The following is a 22,962-nucleotide window of genomic DNA, read 5'->3' on the forward strand; positions in this document are numbered from 1 at the left end:
GAAAGAGAGAGCCAGGAAAAGGGCTTACAAAGGGACACCACGTCTAAAGCCAATGACGTTCAATTAATCTTGCTCTCTCTCTCTCTCTCACACATTTTCAGTGTGATGCTGCAATCTTTCTTTTTTTATCTTTCTCTTGTTCTTCTCTGTCGAGTTTTTGGCCCACGCGTTCGTGTTCCCATTCACAAGAGTTTTCCTACTTAAACACGTGGTATTATATTATATAGGTAGATATATATTTAGATATTTACGATAGGTCGTAATCTTTAACACACATTCTCACAGAATCTCACAGAATCTCATCCTTTCAAATTAATTTCTTCGAACTTATCCGATAACTTGTAAATAATTATTGAAATGATTCGATATTATCGTCGAAATTGTAGATTGTGAATAAAATTCTTAATTAAATTCTACTTTTCGAAGTACTATTACTACTACTATTAACACTGCTTACATAAAATATTAATCATTTTCATTCATTTAAAAATCAAATAAGATGGATTTAGCTTTTGATTATTATCCTTGATAACTCGTCGAAGTTTTTAACTTATCGTACAAACTTTTCATTGTTACATTTATCTTGACGAACGAAATTTTCTTCGAATGTTACAATTGTTCGAAAATTCGATTATTACAAAAATATAATATCAATTAAAATTCTCGAATAGAGTCGTTAGTTATTAATCGTACGAAAACGAGTTGATAAATATATATATTCTTGAAATTCGTTATCATCGTGCTGTATCCTTAAAACTGTAAACTATCGTCAAGAAACTTTGACAAAAAGTTATTAGACGGATATATATAAATGTTCTATGCTTTTTTTATGAAAAGCCATAAAGAGTCACTGCTATGAGATTTCCCCCCCTCCCCCCCGCCGCTCCTCCTCCTCCTCCTCCTCCTCCTCCTCCTCCTCCTCCTCCTCCTCCTCCTCCTCCTCCTCCACCCCGCCCACGACGACAGAATTTTATCGTTCGTTTGCACGCACTCCAGTTGAACAAAAATAACCGTTAACGAATTTATCACGGAGGTTTGATTGTTTTCAAGCGAATATTTTTCTATGAACGGAAATTTACGGTGCAGATAAAAAGAATATTTTTTTATACATCACCTGCCCCCCTCTCCTCTCTCCTCCCCTCCACCTCTCCTTCCCCCTTGGGATGGCAGTAAAAGAAGCAAATTTGTTTGTTCTGCTTGGGAAATGAATTTTATATTGCAAAGTTGTCCAATTTGGTCCCCGAGGTGTTTTTTCTTTTGTAAACATTTCGTACGGGGGGAGGGTGTATAGCAAAGAAGGGTGGATATTCAAAAAGTAAAAACTGAATGCATAGACAAGTTCAAAAATACCGTAACATTATAACGGCCGCTATTATAAGTTTTCTATACAAAACATGTTTCTTTTCATTTGAATTATTAATTTTATTTGGCATAGATGTTTATTTAAAATTTGTATTTGGGAAATTGATTTATAAAAACGACGATTAGATCATTGAAAATTGTATAAATATTAATCAAATGTTTAAAGATGATCTTCTTGTGATTTGAAGAAGCCTGTTAAGTAATAAAAAAAATACAAAAAAAAGACAATGAATTGTTAATAAAGATTTGTTGAAATATTCATAAACTTGTTGACAATTAATCGGCCGTTTAATAAAAATTTTCGTCCAGTCTCTCGTGTCTCAACGATGAGAATTCAAGGTAATACTTCAAAAAAAAAAAACATATAATTAATAAGACAATTAATTAAAATATCAAATAAAATTTAGAAAAAATAAATCGGCCGTTTGTGAAAAAAACTCATTTTCGATTTGATAAAAAATTAATAGAAAACGATGGAAAAAAGTGAATTCAATTTGGTGAACGAACGATAATAATTAATAATTAATAATTAATAACTACAAATAATGAATCTAAAATCGTTGAAATATGTTATTACTAGACGCACGTGTTAACAATAGGACGGTTGAAATGTAACTGTTACTAATGTTTACATTTAATCGTCTTTAGTGTTCACATGAAACTGGGAAAAAAGTAAACACACGTGTAGGAACAATCAAATGAATTCAATCGTATTGAAAAGTTCGGTGATTGTCTCCTGATCATAAATTATTCAAACGAATTTATTTTTTTTTATCAAATATATAAATGCTTTTTTAATATTTTAATTATAAAACCTGATCAATAAACGACTAACGAATTAACGATAATGTTTACTAACATTTGGTATTTAATTTCCCCTTTTCTTTACGATAAATCGAATTATCTAAATCGAATAATATAAATACATGTATTAATTATTATATTGTAGCAATAAAATGAAATCACGAGAAATATAAATTGGACGAAAATTCCCCCTTTTATTAAATTTATTCTCTCTCTTTTACGAAATGAATATCTTCGATATAAAATTCTAGATTTGCAATGATATTTCTCATACAGATGTATAAACGAATACATTATTCGTTTATAATTGTTAAACCGGTATTTAAACGAAACAAATACTCGATCTCGTTCGTTTTAATTAAAAAAAAAGAAAAAGAGAAAGAACAAACAGAAAAAGGAGAGCAAAAAAGTATCAAACGAAAAAAAAACAATAAAAAATAAAAAACAAAAAAAAGAAAAGAAAGAAAAGTCCTTTTCGACAGAAAATCGATTCGTAAGTACGTTCATAGTTATAGAAATTGTTTCTTCTTGTCCTATGGGAAAGTTCTTTCTGACGGATAAATGTAAGAGAGAGAAAGAGAGAGAGAGAAAAAAAAACGTGAGGGTTGTCTCTTTGTAAATGAGAAAAGTTCTTCTTCTCTTTTCAATGTCGAAATAAGAAGGGAAAAAAACAGATAGTAAAACACAAAAAATGAAATGAAATGAAATGAAATGAAATTAAAACGAAAAGGAATAAGATCGCGAGAAGAAATCAAAAGAGAGAGAGGGATAGTACGAACGAAGCTTGTAAAAGATATAAAAGAAAATAACGATGGATGTTGGTATGATGAAAAAATAAATAAAAAAATAAAAAAGAAAAAAAGAAAGAAAGAGAAAGATAGAAATCTCGAGATACAAGAAATAATCTATAGAAGTATAATATACTACTATTATAGAACCATTATACTTTTATTTATTATTTACTATTTTCTTTTTACATTTATTTACTTACTAATATACGTTACTACTAATATAATGATAAGTTTAATAATAATTACATAATTTTAATTTTCGTTTTGTTTTATCTATACATTACATTGTACTACACTGTAATTAATGGCCTTTAGGGAGCCTAGACTCTAAGCTCAATAAAATATTATTAAATAAATAAAATAAAAATAAATAAATTAGTAAATCTAATCTCTAATAAGTCTAATAAATAAATAATCTATTTTTTTTTTTATAATTGCATTTATAATCGAAATATATTTGTCTAGCCGCGTAATAATTATGGAAAAAAATAATAAAAGAAAAAAGAGATGTAAGGAAAATGATAAAAAAAAAACAATTTGACAAATAATGGCAGAAAGGATAACGTTATACAATCTTGATTGACTGTGTTATAAACTTGCAAGGTGGATCGTGTTCAAATCGATATCGTCATTATTGAGACCCGTTTCGCTCGTGATGCCAGAACCATTGTTCTCGGTTAAATCGAATAATACCACTTGGAAGAAGCACCTGCCTTTCTCGATGAGGAAAACCGTCCTCCTATCGCAAGCATGTGATCGACGACTTTTTTTTTTTCATCTCTCTTATTTCGAGTATATATTGTATTTGTCAAAATGATCGCTGCTAGATTATTATCCAAATATTTTGCAAATTTTTCCTTTTTCTTTTTTACTTTTTTTTTTTTTTCTATTAATTTTTTTACTTATTTATCATCCTTGAACGGAGAAATGTAAAAATTTGTTTCTTAAACGAACTTTCAATTAAATGTAATTTAAATAACAACCCTCATCTTCCTTTTGCTTAATTTGAGTTAGATAGTAAATCAAAGAGAGAGAGAGAGAGATGGAGAATAAGAGAATAATAGAGGAAGAACGTTAACAAAAAAATCTTTTCTTTTGAATTACTCGAGACAGGTGATAATTAAACTACCTCGAGAGATTTAATTGACCACATTTGTAATAACACACACACATATGTATATATATATATATACCGTGTGTGATCATAAATTTTAAATAAAACAAAGAAAATAATGGAGAATAAAATGGAAAAGATTTTTATAGTAATAGAAGATAAAAAAAAGGGTCACAAATGATCAGAAATAACAAGCTCGAATGGAATTTAATCAAATTAGACGTTTCTTTTCTAATTGTCAATGTATATATGTATTCGAATCGGTTTCCATTGTTGGTCGTTCTTCAGCAACCTCCCTGAGTTAAATGAAAGAAAGAAAAAAAAAGAAAAAAAGAAAGAAAGAAAGAAAGAACCGAGAGAAGAATAAAAGAAAGGGAAAGAAAGAAAGAAAGAAATAGATATAGAAAAGGGTTAAAGCGTCTCGAGCATTCATTTGGAGCATTCTGAAGCATTTTATTTCATCGTTCTTGCATCTTCCAACAGTAAAAAATTCCTCATTCGTAGGGTAGGGTAGCATGTTGCATTGGTAATAGTATGTAGATGCTTAGACACGCGAGTTTGCATGGTAGGAGGTGCTTGCCCGTCGAAAATTAGAAAAGCTTTGCTTTTAACGATCCTGTCGTCTCGTGAGAAACTCCAAATACTCTCTTCTATTCGTTTCTTTTCCACTAGTTCCATTGGATAATCTTTCATGAAATCACGCTATCCGCAAAATCTACGTCACTAATCAACTTCTTCTTCTTCTTCTTCTTCTTCTTCTACTACTACTACTACTACTATTACTAACGAAAAAAACACAATATAAATTTTATAGTATATATTTATGTCTCTTTTCATGCTAGCGGAAATTTTTAATGAAGAAACTTGAACGATGGACTGAGTTTAACTCTGCGAGACTTTCAAATTTAATACGAAATTTATATTAGTAGCCACGAAAGTTAGATAATATTACAAAAGAAAAAAAAAAAAATGTTAATGTTAAATTTAGAAAATAAAAAAGAAAAAAGAAAGGACACAAAAAAGATATCGTCGCTAATTTTCCAGTGTATGCATTTTCCAATAATATTCCTAAATAATAATATATTCATTACTTTTTTTCTTTTTTTTTTCTATTATATCTTGTCTTGGAAACATGCAAATGAATCGACTGACTGGCATTAAAACGGTATCGTTGAATAATTTAAAAGAAGGATTTCACCTCCGTTCGATAGTAACAAGAAGATAATGAGAGAGAGAGAGAGAGAGAGAGAGAGAGAGAGAGAGAGATAAGAGAGAAAATAAACTCTTTCACGGAGACACGATTTATCGAACGAGCTTTTCAAGCTCAACAAGAAGAACGAACGAACGAACGAACGAAAAGATCAGCTTAGGAAAATTTGTCCCCCTTTCTCCGCGGCGATTTCTTTGGACGAGTCAAACGCGTCCATTGTTCTTCTACTGGTTTTAAGTTATACCCAGAAGCCCTTTGTTCCTCGAGTTTACTACTTACCGCAAGAGAGAGAAAGAGAGAACTTTCTCTCTTTTCGGTTAGGGTTAATTTACGAGGGCGATTTTCAGGTGCTCGAGTATCGTTAACAGAACTAAAGTGTCTATGTGTGTGTATGTGTGTGTGGGTGGTACACATTCGATAATGTATTTTATTCGTTAAAACCAAGAAACAAATATTAATGAAACGTAAAACGAAGAAAAATGTATGCCTCCAATGTGATTCGTAAAACAAGTATACGTATTTTTCTAAACTTAATATTAATTGTTCAATAAATCTCTTTATTTTTTTTTTTTTTCAATCGAAGAGAAAGAGAAAGGGGAAATGAAACGGGGAGACCTTTTCTTTTTTTTTCTTTTTTGAGATGGTAATTGGCCAATTACATATGTACACGAGAATGGGTGCTTTCTTCAATTAAATTTCTTGGACGAAACGCCTACTAAATGTGTTCACCCTTTCTCTCTTTCTCTCTTTATCTTTCTATCTCTCTATCTCTCTCTCGTTTTTCGTTGCAACACGAACCTTCGCTCGGCTTCATTTCCGTCGAGAATTTCATCTTTCTCCTTGGCAACGGACTAGCACCACCCTAACTCACCGTATCGCCGTGAGCGAATACGTCGTCGGGCTTCTCGTAATCGAATATTCTTCAAACAGCAGTCGTGACCCAGACGATTTTCGTTTAGTCTCTCTCTCTCTCTCTCTTTCTATCTAACTGCCTATATCTATCCGTCTTTTTCTACCCATTAAAGGGATATCAGATAACGGATACTACACTTCTCTTTTCATACTTTCTCAATGTACTTTTTTTTTTTACTTTCTTTTCTACTATTTTTTTTTTTTTCAAATACTAAAAACGTGTAATTACGTGTAGTTTTCGGGATAAAGAAAGATATAAAAAAAAAGAAAAAAAAAAAAAGAAAAAGAAGAAAAATTCGTATTTCACTCGATCAGAGACTCAATTCTACCTCGTTGATTGTTCATTTACAATAGACTTTCATTGCTCGCCCATGTTATATATCTATAGAAACGTTTCACATACACGAAGAAGGAGATATTTCGATGAAAGGTTAGAATCGTAATTGGATGAAAGGATCGAACGTTTCCTGTATTTCTAATTACTTCTTAATACGTCTGTTCATTAGCGAGCATATATACACATATATATACATATTTACATTATCGCATCATTAGCTCTCATTGTTCCTTCATATATATGTTATACGTTCACGTTCACAAAATTATTTCAAATAATATTATTATAATACTCATAAAATTATAATATTATATAAATTAATATTCACAAATTGAACAGTAATGAGAAAATACACTAATTAGTATTTATCATAATTACAGTATTTTGCTTTTTGTTGGTTTATTTATTTTTTTTTGGTTTTAATAGTGGTAATTAATTAATTATTACGCGGAGACCGTACATTCTACACGAAGTAATATTTTTGTTCCTGTTTCAGGACGAGGGATGGAAGCTTGACCGTACAAATTACTATCAGGAAGGTTGGTTAGCTACCGGGAATGCTCGTGGTCTTGTCGGTGTGACATTTACTACTTCGCATTGTCGTACCAGAGCTGCAGAACTTCCGTTACGAGCAAACTACAACCTTCGTGGTCATCGTAGCGAGGTGAGTCCGAATTTTCCTTTAATTTCAAATCGAAATTGCTCGAATGAATGATTATATGCTTCGTATGTTTCACTAATGTCAAATCAATTTAGATCGATGACGAACATATTTTATTTTTTTAACGACGCGTCAAGTTCGGCCACATTCGTTAAATTAATTAATTAATCATACTTTATAATGTAATTGTTGAAAAAAATCACCATGAGGTTTTTTTTATTTTTATTTTATTTTACTATTTCAATTAGTACGCGAAACAAAAAAAAAACAAAAAAAAGAAAAAGGAAAAAATGTAATTCTATTTTTTTTTTATCTCATATACTTTTCGTCTATTTAATCAAATTAACTTTTTCACGTTAAATAAATTTTGTTCGTTACGGACAAAAAAGGAATATTCATTTATAATGGATTAATTTAATTTAAAATTTAATTTAATTTAATTTAATTTAATTATTTATTCAGAGAGTCCTCTGCTTCTTTCTTTCTTTTTCTTTTTTATTTGGTTATTTTGTTTCAAACTATTGATACGACAGATTCGAATTCGCGAATTTTTAATCCACGGTCGAATTACATGATATTTTTTTTAAATTTCACGGTGGAACTTACCAAACTCGAAACTAAAAGAAAAAAAAAAATAGCGTACGATTTGGAACCGATTTTCCAATACACGTGGATTTTTCCTATCTCTCTCTCTCTCTCTCTCTCTTATTATTGAAAACTTCGCCCAGCCAGCTGCAAATTAAATCGATGCTCTCGTTGAATTCATCTCAGGAATAAAAAAGAGAGATTTGTTTGGTACCAAAAGCACAATGAAAAATATCGTCAAACTTTTGAGTCGTGAATTTTCCCCTCTTCTTTACAAAATTTTTTTAATTATTTTTTTTCCTCTCCATAGATGTGAAAATAATTCATAAAAAGGTATCAAGAGAGATTGTACGAATGAAGTTATTACAATACTTGTATATTCCATCGAGCATGAATATCAATTGGTACATCTTTTACTAATACGATTCTTCAAAATTACTCGAATCAAAATAAGAATTTAATGTCGATCAAATAATTTTAAACATATATATATAAAAATATAATTATTTTCACATTTATAAAATATAACGATTTCTACAAATTTAATTGATATTAATTTGTGTAACTTAATTATTATTGATACAATGAAAATAAACGTTTTTTTATTTTCTCATTTCTCTAGTAGAATCTGTTTTTGTCTCCGTTTCTTTCAATCAAAATCATTATGTATAAATGTAAACAAAAAAGAAAATGAAGCAGAATTGATGAGAAAAGGATATTAAAAGAAGAAACTAACTTTTTTCTTCCAGTTCGTAAAGCAATACGCATTGACAACGTAAATTGAGTGTAAATCATGATTTGAACGTTCGATTAAACATCCTGAAATGGCATTTTTCTTAGTAGATACGTAGCTACATATATATACGTATATACGTTAAAGAGGGTTGAACGAACTCGATCAAATAGTTATGCGAAAGCTCAACGTCCTATCAGTTTTATACCAGTCATGTGGTTTCTTCTTCTACGTAAGTGTTCGATAAAGAAAAAGAAATCAAGTATTTGGGGGGGGATGGTTGATAAAGTTCAGCCCTTTTCGATCAATTTCCCCCCCTTTCCAAACGTTTCGATTCAAAGAAACATTTCGCTGTTAGTTAGAAAAAACAGATTCTACATTAGATCGTTACAAATAATATCATACATTTTTGTTTCGTCGTAATCAAGTAGAAAATAGCAAACGATTAATATTGAATTTATTATTTAAAATGAAACGTCACACACACAATTAAAAAATAAAAAATTAAATAATAAAAATATATATAATATATATAAATATAATAAACATATATAAAAATAATATATAATATACATATAATATAATATATATAAAAAATATATATAAATATAATATGATATATATAAAAATATAAAAATATATATTTTTTGTACACAAATCCATACAGAATGAATTCATTCAAATCCAATTTCTAATCATATTACGACAATCTTGTATATTCCTATTTAAAAAAGAATAAAAAAATCTAAATTTAATATAACTATACACCATAACTATAACTCATTATTAATTTTATTCAGACTTTAAACTTTAATATCGATATTATGTTATGAGAAACAAAAAAAAAGAGAGAAAAAATTAGAAAAAGAAGGAGAATAAAATAGAGAAAGAGAGAAAGAGAAATATAACAAAAAGAAGAAGAATAAGAAGAAGAAGAAGAAGAAGAGAAAGAAAGTTAAAAGCGTCTATAAGACTGCTTATAGTACGACGACTTCTTCGGTATTAATAACAGCAGCTTAAAATCTCCTAGCTCCCAGAGAGATATTTTCTCGTCTTCGTCTCTTGCGCGTTATTACTCCACATTTCATGCCTTCACCTCTCCCCCTCTTCCACTCCTCCTCCCCTATCTCTCTTCTGGCGTTATAGGTACCAACACCATGCCACCACCCTTTTTTTTCCTTTCTTTTTCTATGCGTTCGTTCGTCTCTATGTATATACATACATGCATATATGTATATATATATATATATGTATATAAGTCTGACAGAGAGAGAAATATACGACGAAAGAGGGTGAAAAAGAGAAAAAGAGAAAAAGAGAAAAAGATAGCGAAAAAGCAAGCTCGCTCACCTTGCACACCACCCTCACCACGACCTGGCTCTTCTGTTCACGAGCCTGACACCCCCGTTTTAAAGGTTCGAGAGGGCTATGCTGTAAATAAGAGCCTTCACTACGCTCACATATTGTGACGAAACAAACGAGGCGTCTGCCCTTCATCTCGCGTTGCAACTCCCTCAGAGGAGAGAGTCATTCCGTTGTTGTTTTCGTGCACGAACTGTCAGTAATTTTGACTCCTTCAACGATGAACTACTACTACCACCATCCAAGGTGTTAATGAGAGCAAAAATGAAAAAGAACGAGAGAGAGAGAGAAAAAGTATTAGTTTGTAATAGTAAATGAACGAACACACGTTCCGTTTGATTTATTTTTGTAATTTTTATTCGATCAATTGTTCAACGAAATTAATATGTTTTAATTTTGGCATATTTTTCAAGGCACAGTGAAGCGTATTAATTAATTTAAAAATTCATTTCTTCTGAAAATTTCTGTTCTTTATTATCTTCTTATTTGTTTTCTATTTTTCTTTTTTTTTTTTTATGTTCATGCGTTACGAAAGAAATAATAATTGTTGGTTAGTGGTAATAAATTCGGCAGCTTAATGTTTCTTATTTTTATTACTTTAGATAATTTACTTTTGTTAATGAAAAAAGGGTGAGAGAGAGAGAAAGAGAGAGAGGGAAAAAACATGGTTTCTGCGTTCACATTGGTCTGCATTTGAGAGAGTTTAAGGGTAGTCGGCGTAGGTATCGATCTGGTACACGCAGTGCTGTTTTAAGACAGTGACTCTCAACTCTTATCTTCGAAACCATGACTCGTTCGATCGTGCTAAAGCACCTTTTAACCCTTCTTTCTTTCATTCTTTTTTTTTGGGCTCCCCCTTATTCTCCCCACGCCAATGGCATCTTCGAGATATCACTTTTCTCTTTAGAAATCACTTCACTACTGGAATTTCGTTGATTCAGCTAAATGTTTAAGTAAATGATCCTTCGTTCTGAAGTTCTTTTAAATAATGTGCCTAGACAATAATTGTTCAAGAAATTTTGTCAAGTATAAAAATATGAGACATGTATTTGAATAGAAAAAAGAAAAGAAAAAAGAAAAAATAAGAAAAAAGAAGCGAGTTAACTATCGCCTGACCTAAATGCATTCGTTTGCAACGTAAACGTAGAAGGAGTCATTCTAATACGATAACACGCTTGTTGGATACAAAAAAAATGTTTTGTTGTGTTTTCCTTTTCCTTCTTCTCGTAATCTTTAATTTATGTTAGTTGATTTTTCCTTGCATTATATTTTTGTATTTATCTTTATCTTTATTTTTTTCTTTTTGTTTTTATTTTACGAAGGCATCAAAGCGACGAGACGTTATCGGTTCAGCTGAATGGACTCTGGCAGCACATAGCTCGATTTGAAAGCACTGCCAATTATCAAAGTTCTCGATCGAACGTCGCGATTCCCATAGAACGGTACGTTGAACCTCGCGTTTTCAACAAATTCTGAATGTGTTAGTGTATATCGAACACGATCGATTTTATCAAGATTCGTTTTACTCCGAAAACTCGTGAACAAAAATAGGGCTCATCTCGTTTGAAATTTTATATCTTTACAAAAAAATAACAAAATAAAAAAACGAACCACAAATGGAGATATTAACCGAGGGAGAAAATTTTAAGGAGGAAATTTATAAAAAAAAAAAGAAAAATAAAAAACAAGACAGAAATAAAAAATATCACGTATCAGATTTTCATGTAATAATCTCATAGAATTATCGTCGAAAAAAATTAATATATATATATATGTACCAAAATATTATTATTAATAACAAAATAATTTTCGAGAAGTTTAATAAAAAAAAATATTTGGAAATGGTTCGGTATATGAAGTGGGCGTGACGATTATCGACCACTAGCAGCAGCTCCTCTCCATTGGAAAAATAAATGTTTGCTGCGAAACAAGGAATGGGATGTAACGCGATCAGACGGTAAATAGAGTAAAATGAAGAAGGAAGGAATAACGAATTGGTAGTCGTATTTATCCTTGGAACATTAAACGAACCGATATCGAGAGAATCAAATTTGTAAAAGAGCATTATTCTTTCTACCTGTCACCTTTATCCAAGCTAACCGAACCAACCGCTTAAGGTACCTAGGTACCCACTTACTTATCGTATTTTCAGTTATTCTTGTGTTCTAGGCCGTACCAACTGTGTGCTTCGTAGAAACGAATCGATAATTGCGAGTATACCAAGAATTTCCTCCTAGCTCTCCCTCCTTTTGCATTACTATACGATTTTTTATTTCTTATTGTTTTCTTTTTGTTTTCCTTTAAACAAATAACAACATTTTTCATTTGCTTTTCTTGTTTCCGTTTTTTTAATATTCTATGGTTAAACATTCCTAAAAAGACAAATACGCATTTACGTTCGATACTATTCTCTAATAATATATATTCATTTATTATTTTCTTCTATCTATATTGAAAATAAAGAAATAAAAGTAATAATAATAGTAATAATAATAAATATTAGGAGACAGAATTTAAAGTAGGATCACAAATAGGGGTGTTTTATCGTGTCGATGATTTTAAAATAAAAGCTTTTAGAATGTTCCATTGGTAGATGCATTCTTTTTTTTTTCCATCTCTTTTTAAAACGTCCGTAATATTGGAATGATTTATATCGACAAGGAGGTGTTACGTCTTACAATAAAACCGGATGAAAAATACAAGCTTACACTGAAATAAAGTGAGGTCGAGACTTGTTCCACTTTTCGATATGACCTATTCGAAATTATTCTCTTTACTCTTATTTCATTCTATTATTTTCTTTTCTTTTTTACTTCCGAGTAAATATATCCGAGTAAAAATATAAATATATCCCTAGTTAAAATAAAAACACTTACTTACTCAGTCGTGGTAAAGATAAAAAAAAAATAAAAAAAAAAAAAAGGAAAAGTGTTTTGTTATGCTAATCGTTGCGTTTTTTTCTTAACGATAACGCTTATGGTTACGTAAGAAAAAAATCGACTTTCTCGGATCGAAGTTGACTCGAAACAGCAACGTAAAAATATATTCTTTTTTTTCTTTCTTTCTTTCTTTCGTCGTCTCTCATGTTACTATGTATGTCTCCGAGGATAAGGAAAAAAAAAAATTAAAAAAGGAAAGCTAACAAGCAGATACAGGTAGCTAGGTCTCCGAGCAACCGAGTACAAGGAACTGGTTTAACTGGGAAATTCCCTTCCACGTTTGACATCATTAGCTTCTCGAGTTAGTTATAAGTAACATCAGCTAGAGAGATTCTAAATGGGACAATGAAAACATTGATGCAGGGTCAAACTAAGAAAGTCCTAAATCCCTTTAGGGATGAGAAACAACCACGTGGATTGCCCCCGGCCCCTCAAACGGAAAGTGGATCAATCGAAATTACAATTTTCTATGAAATAATTCGGAAAATATCAAATGAAATGATTCATCATAATTCGTACGTTAGAAATATCGACAGAAGATAAAAACATGACCAATGAAAAGAAATGTCCCAAATATGAAGTAACATTTGCATGAAACAACAACGAAAAAAAAAGAAACTAAAAAAGAAATAAAAAGATTTGGAATACAATCAAAGAAAATGTCCATAATACAAAAATCGAGCCAATATTCGTCTAGAAAATAAGAGAAATAAAGGTGGGGGAGGGTTCGCCTTGACATTGAAAAAGACCTCGTTCGTTTCCAGTCATTGATTTAACGTGTGACTCGACGAGAGAAACGTTCCAAGATTCGCTGCAGCGTTTTGCCGCATTGCATTGGTGGTGGTATCCCTTTACGACACCCTACGATTTTTCTCATCGTCTGACTATGAAAGAATTTCATATTTTAAAAAAAGGAAAAAGGAAGAAACAAAAAACAGACAAAGAAGAAATAAGGGAGGAAAAATATATATAAAGAGAAATAAATGATGGAAGGGAAGAGGGAGGAAAAGGAAACGCATTTATCTTTCTTCGAAAGATAAGAGAAAGAAAGAAAGAAAGAAAGAAAGAAAGAGAGAGAGAGAGAGAGAGAAAGCATTGCTATCAAGTGCTGCCAATTAGCTAAATGAAGAACGTTGGTTGAAAGGGTCCCTTGGTATAGATAGAAAGATAAAGAAAAATTGTCTTTCGTGGTGAGCGAGAGAAAAAGATAAAGTATTATGAAAACTTTGCAAGAACGTATGTGTGTTAAGTACATAGATACGTATACGTATACGTATGCATGTGTGTGTGTGGGTGTATATGTGAGTAAAAAGAGAGAAAAGAGACTCGTAAGATTTAAACGAAAAGTGGAGACGATTATATATACCTAAAGGTAGCGCACAATAGTCTACTAAAAGATTCACGAGGGTGAGGCTTTACTCATTTTTCGATAGAAAAAGATAGAAAGATAGAGAAATAGAAAGAAAAAGGCGTTAGTAGAAAGTATGAACCAACCTACCTACTACCACCCTCTCCTAGTCCTTTGCGAATACGACTAGAAACAGAATTTCATATCGTGTAAAAGCGAGCAAACTGTGTTATGTGTGAGCTACGTGCAGGACAAAAGAGAAACGTGGGAGGTCGAGCGTAGGGTTCCTCGTTTTTATTCTCGTTTTTTTCCTTTCCGTTTTCTTTTCTTTTCGTTTTTCACGTTCATTCGCTCATTCGTTCGTTCGTTCGTTCGTTGAGTAGAAAATATACGATGCTAGCAGGTAAAAGTCTACCTTTATCTTTTCCTTATCATCGAAATTTTACAACAAGAGAAAGGGAGAGAGAGAAAGAGAGAGAAAGAGAGAAACAAAAATAAAGAAAAGTCAATGACCGACACACACACACACACATACACACTTAGACAAAAATATGAATTTTTAAAGAATTATATCGTAACGAGACCCTTTTCGAATCTATTTCAATGAGAATCATTTTTCAAAAGCCCTTTCAGATCTTGTCTTGTTTGGCGAGCTTCGTTTCCTTTCTGAACCTCTCACGGCTATTGAGGAAGAAGCTTTTCTAACATTCGCAAGAGAAATTCTAATGTAAATTTAGTTGGCAATGAGAAACATTATTATTCTCTTCTATTCAAATGCAACGAAACGAAGACGATATTGCGTATATATTGTATATAAAAGTAGATATATAATATATATAATATGTTTAGCACACAGTACACATTTCCAAGGATTGAAATGTACATGAATTTTCAATCTATTCTCTAATATATAAACATATATAATATGCAAATATATATATGTGTGTAGCGTGCATATACACAGATTACCATAAATTTCATAGAATTTGATTAGTCGAAAAAGAAAATGTGTTAAATATTATAGAATGAAAAAACGGATTGAAAGGATATTTAGTTTGTTCCCTCATAAAAATTCATATTTTCTTATCATCCGTCTATCAATTTATCCATGAAAAAAAGGGGATAGGATCCCAATACGAGATTCTTCATATTCGGGTTGGAAATTCTTGTAAATCTCGACTAGGGAGGTGGCCGATGTTTTGCCGAGCATAGAATTCACATCATCTTCAGGAGTACTATACATTTCTTCGAGAAGTACTCGGACCACAATCTCGCATTCTAACATATATGGTTTCCATACCCACCAGAGAATTCGAGGCAACCATTTTATCGATCACCACCCCCCTCCTCCTCCTCCTCCTCCTTTACCACCTCCTTCTCTTCCACAAACTCTACCTTCTTCTTTCTTCTTCTTTTTCTTTTTTATTTTTTTCCTTTTTCATCTCAGTCTTTCTAGCGTCCCATCATGTTTTTCACGATTTTCGAGGTAGAACCATATATCCCCCACGATCTCGTTCCTATCACCTGCTGCTACCCTTTTACCGTCATCTGCAAATCCATAGCTTTTGGAAAATAGTCGAAAAATATAATATATGAATCCTACTTCGAATACGCCCTCTCTCTCTTTCTCCCTCTTTCTCTCTTTCTTGATATGGATCTGTGAAGATTGGTTCGATCGAGAAAAGTATAGTGAAAATTTAGTAGGTAAACAAGAGTGCGAGGAAAAGCGAGCTTGAGGAGAAGAAAACTTGGAAAAACAATGTAAAGATCTTTTCTTTGATATAACTTTAAAACACGTCTTGTTTAATTTTGTCAAAATGTATTTGAAATTGTTGATTAATTAATTTTTCGAAGAATAACAAGAAAACTTAGGAGGAGATTATTTTCTAATAAATAACCCTTCCATGCATCTACTAACTGTCACGTAGCTGATCATTCTCGATAATTTTTTGCATCCCTTCACGTATACCCGGTCGTTGACTTCTTTCACTAGACAAGTGAATGCTTCGGCATCGATTCGACGTTCACGCAAAGTGCGATTAATCCACCGTGTACATCTACACCCCGTTGACTACACATTTACCATAGAATTCCGTGAGTCTTTACAAATAGAAATCAACGAACCTTTTCGTATTTTTTCAAAGAACAAATCATATTAAAACAACGGAATCTTTTCTTTACGAATTTTCTTTTTTATACAAAACGTTCGAACACATTTTTTGCCTGAATATTTTTAATTATCTACGTTTTCCTATCTAAAGGATTTGTTTCCGTGTCCACGCGAGTCAAGTTAATTAATATTTTCTAACAATAACATTGAAAAAAGTTTCTCGAAGTTAATGAAAGAACCGGAGTAGTTAGGTAAAGAGTTTTGGAAAATATAAACTTCTTTATCAAAGTTATTATTATTACTACAATTATTTATTATAATAATGATAATACTTATTATTATTATTATAACAGTTGCATATACGTTGTCATGCTCGAATATAGTTCGTCTTTTCTTCGAGAATCTTATTTCAAACTTATAATATACTTTCTTTTCCCTTTTTTTCTTTCTCTCTGCTTTTGTTGAAATAAAAAAATTAAAAAAAAAAGAAAAAAATATAGAAATTCTTACAAGTTTCTATAAAAATGACAGATATTCTTTTATCTTTGCAACACGGTTTCGCTAAAGAAACAGGCCAGCACTCGAAAATACAAATCCCTCTAATGGCATCCAGAGATAAAAAGCAGAGCTTTGATCATTCAACTAGGTTTGACTGCTGCTTTCAACGAAGCACGTTGATGATAAAAAAAAAAAGAAAAAAGAAAAAAGAAAAAGCAAAGAAAAATTCTTGCTAAAAAGTAGTATGACGTTGGGTATACTTTATCTTTTTATCGAAGTGCATCGAAAGAAAATTAAAAGGGAAAATAAAGAGAAGAGAGAAAATCATCAACTAAATGAAAAATCAATTAATTATAAGAAAATATTATTCTAAAATGCATTTATATACTTAATCACACACGTACAGTAAAATAAATTATATTATTATTCTTATTATGCACGTTATATTATCGAGTTCTTTTATTTTATTTTTAATTAATTTGTATCTCTTTTTTATTTTTATTAAAAGAAAAAAAAGAAAAAAAGGAAAATCCTGGCACGTTTCATGCTGTCCCATTTAAAAGGCAAATTATATGATGAATAATTTATCATATTATCCTTTTTTGTTCACTATGATCAAGATGTTAACAAAATTAAAAACATTGAGTTTTCCAAATGTTTCGTAATATTTTGTAAAAATATTTAAATATATATTTTTGTTTTTTACAGGTAATATTCGTGAAATGGAACGAGCCGTATCAGAAGTTAGCATCGTGTGACAGTTCAGGCGTAATCTTCGTTTGGATAAAATATGAAGGAAGATGGAGTATAGAATTAATAAACGATAGGAACACCCCAGTAACACATTTCTCTTGGTCTCACGACGGTCGTATGGCTCTTATATGTTATCGGGTATACGCATACATATTTAATAATATTATATATCCTTCAATTAATTTTATTTATTTCGAAGAAAACTCGTAGAATTTTTCGACATCGGATTCATTAGCGTCTAGAAACTTTTCATTAATATCATTCAAATGATTTCTAAGAATATTTTTATCAATACTGATCAATATCGAATATAATACCTTAGTATCAAATTAACTTTATCCAATATACAATGAATTGAATATCCCATTTCAAATGTAATCAGAGAATATCTTCAAGAACAAATAAAATTAATCTAGAGATACTTGTCTTTTCTACGAAAATAATAATCATATAATAATTGTTAAATTTTATTGAATTTACATTTTTTTTTATTTTTTTTTTTTTAGGACGGTTTCGTACTAGTTGGCAGTGTTGGTGGGCAAAGATATTGGTCGTCAATGCTAAATGGTAAAGCAACGATAACTTGCGGAATTTGGACACCGGATGACCAACAGGCAAGAATCATTTCGTACAGCAATTATGCACGTGGTTTGTAGGCAAATTATAATCTAGAATCTATCAGCTCGTTTTTAATTATGCTCATTGAAAAAAAAAAAAAAACACGAATCGAACGTTTTGCATTCCGATACGAATATCGTGTGATCGATCGCACTTTGAATAAATAATAGTAATAGTCACTTTGTCAAAACACCACGAAGTTTATCAGGATAAATATTTTTCATCATCTACGATGATGATAGGTTTATTTTGGAACAACGGCCGGGCAATTGATTGTGATGGATGTTCATGGTGCAATGGTATCGGAGGTACAATTAGGAGCAGGTGTAACATCGATGGCTTGGAGCGCTGAAAAATTTACAATGGAAGAAGGTGACGAAGATTTTACTAGCGATAGATCAAGAAGAGGTAATGAAACACAAAAATATTTTCATTGTTTTAATTTTTAAAATCGATTAATTCTATAATTAAAAATAGATTTAAAATACTTATTATATTATCAATTATTTTGACATTTTTTGTTATTACTTTTCATCCAAAATTACAAGAAAAATACCTTAATTTTATCGAAACACCTCCCGTATCAAGCCTAACTAATTTCTATATTTTAATATAATCAACAGACGAACGTAATTACGTGTTAGCTGTTTGCCTCGCTGACGGTAACATAGTCATGTTACGTTCATTCGATGACGTATCACCGATCACTATATTTACGAACTTAAAAACACCTTTACACGCAGAGTGGAGTAATTCGAGAAAGCTCTTAGCAATAGCAGGAACTAAAGAATCGGATTCCCTAGTTCAAAATAATTTCCAAGAATATACGAATCTGTTAAAATTTTATTCAGTGAACGGTACCCTCGTTTACACAACGGCGATTCCATACACGCAGGTGAGCTCTCCTCTTGTATCTACTACACGCGAGAAATAAAACGAATTCTTATCGTACTGACATTGATTTACGAGTTTTGTTATCTTCAGTGCCCTGTATCGGCGTTAACCTGGGGTCATAACGACAGAAGACTCTTCGTAGCAACTGGTGCAAGAGTACATGCGGCATGGGTGTCCAGGTGATATATAATACGATTTATGTATGTGCTTTTCTTATTTTTTTATTTCTTCATTTAATTATTTGTCATCATTATCTGTGATATAATTAATAACGTTGACTCACCAATCAATTTCAAATTAATTCTACAAAATGTACGATATTTTGTTAATATATTATTATTTCTTAAGAGATAAAAATAACATTCACATATGTAAAGTTCTCCGCTAACAGTGTTACGTCAAATTTTGTTAATATATTTAAATAAACACCATATTGTGTGACATAAATCTTATAGAAAAACGTTATAAGAACGTATTACGTATCGTATGATAAATCTCTTCTAATAATGGATAGTAATTAAGAGGAGTATTTAAACTCTAAATGAAATTTCTACGTCACAGGAGGGTCGGTTCGTTGCAGTTGCTATCTAGATTAGCAGTGAGGGCTGCCCTCACGAGAGAATCCAGTGTCCAACAACTTCCTTTGCCACCGAGATTAAGAGCATCGGTAGCTGCATTGTTCGCCAGTACAATACGGTAAACGCAACTGCAAATGTATTATTAGAGGTACCGGAAAATATTCTCTCGTAGTTAAAACCTGTTTCCATTTTCGCGATTATAGTGTACAACGTTTTTATAATTTTAATCTTAAATATAATTTTTTATTATTATTTTCAATATTTGTTATTATTATAAACGGGACGATCTTTCCGGTACTTTTAATAACAATAATTTATGAAATAAAAATATGTTTGATCGTGAAATAGTTTTATTATTCTAGATGTCCAGTACCAGAGCCAAGAGAATTAAGACGTTTTGTATCAAGGCCACCACCTGGAAGTGGAAGATTACATTGTACAATGCTTAGACATGCTATAGAACCTATACCTTGTTATACATTATATTTGGAATATCTAGGTGGTCTTGTGCCATTATTGAAAGGCCGAAGAACTAGTAAAATTAGACCAGAATTTGTAATATTCGATCCTCAGAATCAAGATACTTTGCAATTATTCGACGATGTTTCACAATGTCCTTCGTTCAGTGATGGCTCCGATACGGAAAGGGACACTGCTGATTTGTGTAGCTCACCAAGAAATCGTCGAAAAAATAGAAGAAGAAGGGAAGAAAAAAGCATCGAGGAAAGTGACGATTTAACTTACGTCGACACTTTACCCGAGGTAAGAAAATAAGATTTCTTTTCATTTTCTTCTAAGATTAGCGGTTTAATTACGTACTTGGTTACTCGATCGATATAACACATCTCGCGTGACGTAAGGTATCTATACAGAATATTCTAGGTTTAAAAAGGAACGTAAGAGTGTCATCATGATTTTACTTAACCGAATCTATTTGTCTTTAGCACGCAAGACTGGTCGAAGTTACCTCGAATATCTGGGGCACGAAATTTAAATTCCATGGATTGGCTGATTCTGTACCAGCTAATTTAGGTCAAGTTACTTATCGTACATCATTGTTACATTTGCAACCAAGGCAAATGACATTGGTGATCACGGAATTGAGAGATGATTTACCTGCAGGTAATTGTTTCATTTTTTCTTTTTTTAATATTATCCTCCAATTTCAAATGAAACGTTTCATACAGGTCCAGATCCAAGTTTCAACCCAAATCTTTTTTCCGAGGATGAAGAAGAAACATTTCAGGATCTCCAAGGAACATCTAGAACAACATCGGAAACCCAGCCACCACCTATAGCTCCGATGACACCGCGTAACGCACGACTGAATTCAAATCGTCCAAAATCTCAGATCTCAAATCAATTTTTAACCACAGAAGCCTTACCCGCCTCATTGGCACGCGTTGAAAGTTATGAAAATGAGTTTCCTTATGTAGATCTTCAAGAGATGACGAATTTGTACGAGAATATACGAAGTGCACCTACAAATACCTATCGTACACCACCGAGACATAATCCACCAAGATGTTGCGACGTTCCGGCTTTACAATCGCCTAAAAATGCAGTTGCACCGACACAAACATTGATAGCTACGTCGAATAATGGTACAGATTACTCGAGTAATATTCAAAGAGTTAAAACAGCGTTGGCTGATCAACAAAGTAATGGTATGGTTATGAAAAAGGAACTTGAGAATAATAAGTTTAATCAGATATCTCAGGAAGATAAAACGAGCCTAAATTCTGGTTCATCGAACATCATTCCCACGTCCATGCACAATGGTCAAGTACCCTTAGGTGAAGCATCCAGTTCACAAAATTCCATGTTAAATAATTTAGATTCTGGTAACAATTGTTCTCAATCGCAAACGATTTACATGAATGGATTAAACATCATAACGTCATGTTCGAGTAACGTCCTAAATTCCAATCACTCGAACAACGTGCAACAAAGCTGCCACGGTTTCTTACACGCTAGAAATAATCAGAACAACGGGACGAATTTGAACATTAGTCCTACGCAAAGTAATTTAAATCCGTTTCCAAAAAATAATAATGATTCGAATGGTTCGTCCAGTTTATTACTTCCGTCTACGTGTTCCTATCAGTTGTCCGATCATTCTGATCACGAACAGTCAAGTTCATATTCGCCGTGTACGTTGGAACAACAGAAGGAAAACAAATCTCAGGGTACTTTTGGAAAAATCAATATTTCTAATAATCAATCGAGTGGAAAAACAGAGGAACTTCGTTTTATCGACGAGGAGAATAGAGCTGAGGCTGAAATCGAACAATTTCGTGGAGTACATAGGACATCAACGGTAGTTAGCATCGGACCACTTTGTTCTAACGATTCTATAGTAAGAAGTTGTAGCGTTGGATATTTGGATTTGGTCGATGCACAGTTGGTTCCTTGCGACGTTGCCTTGAATATGTTAAGAAAGGAAGCACCTAACAAGAGATTAGTATTGGTTTCAAGAAAAACGAAAAGAAGGAAAAAAAATCGGACGCAGCATGACATTGGAGGACAACAGAGTACTAAACCACCGAGACTTCGTAATTGTGGTAAATCGAAGAGTTTGGACTCTAGTGATATATTTCCTAGTAACGAATTGATATCAACTTCTCCTAAATTACCTGAACATCTGGAGGAAGCAACGAACGTTGTTAATTATTCGGAGATAGTAACTGAGGAAAAGTGCAGTGATTCGAATGTTGTAGCTTTAGGTGAGATTACCAACGATACTGTGATTGAATGTCAAAAGAAGATACTTCATGGTGACGACGAACCTTTCGTTAAAAAACCGAGTCGATTAGAAACTTGCGCGTCTCCTGTTAGGTGACTAAACAAATTATTAATTGTAATATGAGTAAAAATTATACAGTTAACTCATATCAATATTTCAAAATGATTTTTTAGAGGTTCTAGTCCGAGTGGTTCACTAGCATCATCATTGGATGGTCTCGCAGCAAGACTTAGAGATTTCGATGAGAGTCATTCCTTACCACCACCTTCTCCTCGTCCATCTCCAAGGTAAATCAATTGACTATTTCGTATTAATTATTTCTATACATCTAAACACGTTAATAATCACGCGTAGACTGCCAAGAAGTTCACCGAGCAGTCCAGCACCTTCGAAAAAAGGAAAGAGACCAGCTTCAGCTTCGCCAATCAGAAGGAGACTTCTCTCGAGTCCTTTATTAAGTAGGCGAATACGAAAAAGTCGTGGTGAAAGTTCTGACGAGGAAGGACTCATACAGGACGACTCGTCCTCGAGTTATCGAGACTTGGAAACGTTTCAGAAAGCACAACTTCGTCAAAAAGTTAGCAAAATTAATATTCCAAATAATATT

General features: G+C 32.1%; 1 protein-coding gene across 4 annotated transcripts in view; it reads left to right on the top strand.

Moving 5' to 3' along the window:
- LOC122513822 (tubby-related protein 4) overlaps nucleotides 1-22,962 on the top strand; it is a 28,358-nt gene that overhangs the window by 4,400 nt on the left and 996 nt on the right. For all 4 annotated transcript variants that reach the window (XR_006302882.1, XM_043630298.1, XM_043630297.1 and 1 more), the window contains 12 exons: nucleotides 7,027-7,194; nucleotides 17,475-17,657; nucleotides 18,026-18,133; nucleotides 18,380-18,545; nucleotides 18,761-19,032; nucleotides 19,122-19,210; nucleotides 19,593-19,727; nucleotides 19,972-20,371; nucleotides 20,554-20,731; nucleotides 20,797-22,447; nucleotides 22,529-22,642; nucleotides 22,710-22,932. Coding sequence is in view for 3 of the 4 variants with exons in the window: in XM_043630298.1 (XP_043486233.1) it covers nucleotides 7,027-7,194; nucleotides 17,475-17,657; nucleotides 18,026-18,133; nucleotides 18,380-18,545; nucleotides 18,761-19,032; nucleotides 19,122-19,210; nucleotides 19,593-19,727; nucleotides 19,972-20,371; nucleotides 20,554-20,731; nucleotides 20,797-22,447; nucleotides 22,529-22,642; nucleotides 22,710-22,932 (3,687 nt within the window). In the remaining variant the exon portion in view is untranslated. The remainder of the gene's footprint in view (nucleotides 1-7,026; nucleotides 7,195-17,474; nucleotides 17,658-18,025; nucleotides 18,134-18,379; nucleotides 18,546-18,760; nucleotides 19,033-19,121; nucleotides 19,211-19,592; nucleotides 19,728-19,971; nucleotides 20,372-20,553; nucleotides 20,732-20,796; nucleotides 22,448-22,528; nucleotides 22,643-22,709; nucleotides 22,933-22,962) is intronic.

This window comes from Polistes fuscatus, unplaced genomic scaffold (assembly GCF_010416935.1).
Source record: "Polistes fuscatus isolate 324 unplaced genomic scaffold, CU_Pfus_HIC Scaffold13, whole genome shotgun sequence".
Classification (NCBI taxonomy): domain Eukaryota; kingdom Metazoa; phylum Arthropoda; class Insecta; order Hymenoptera; family Vespidae; genus Polistes; species Polistes fuscatus.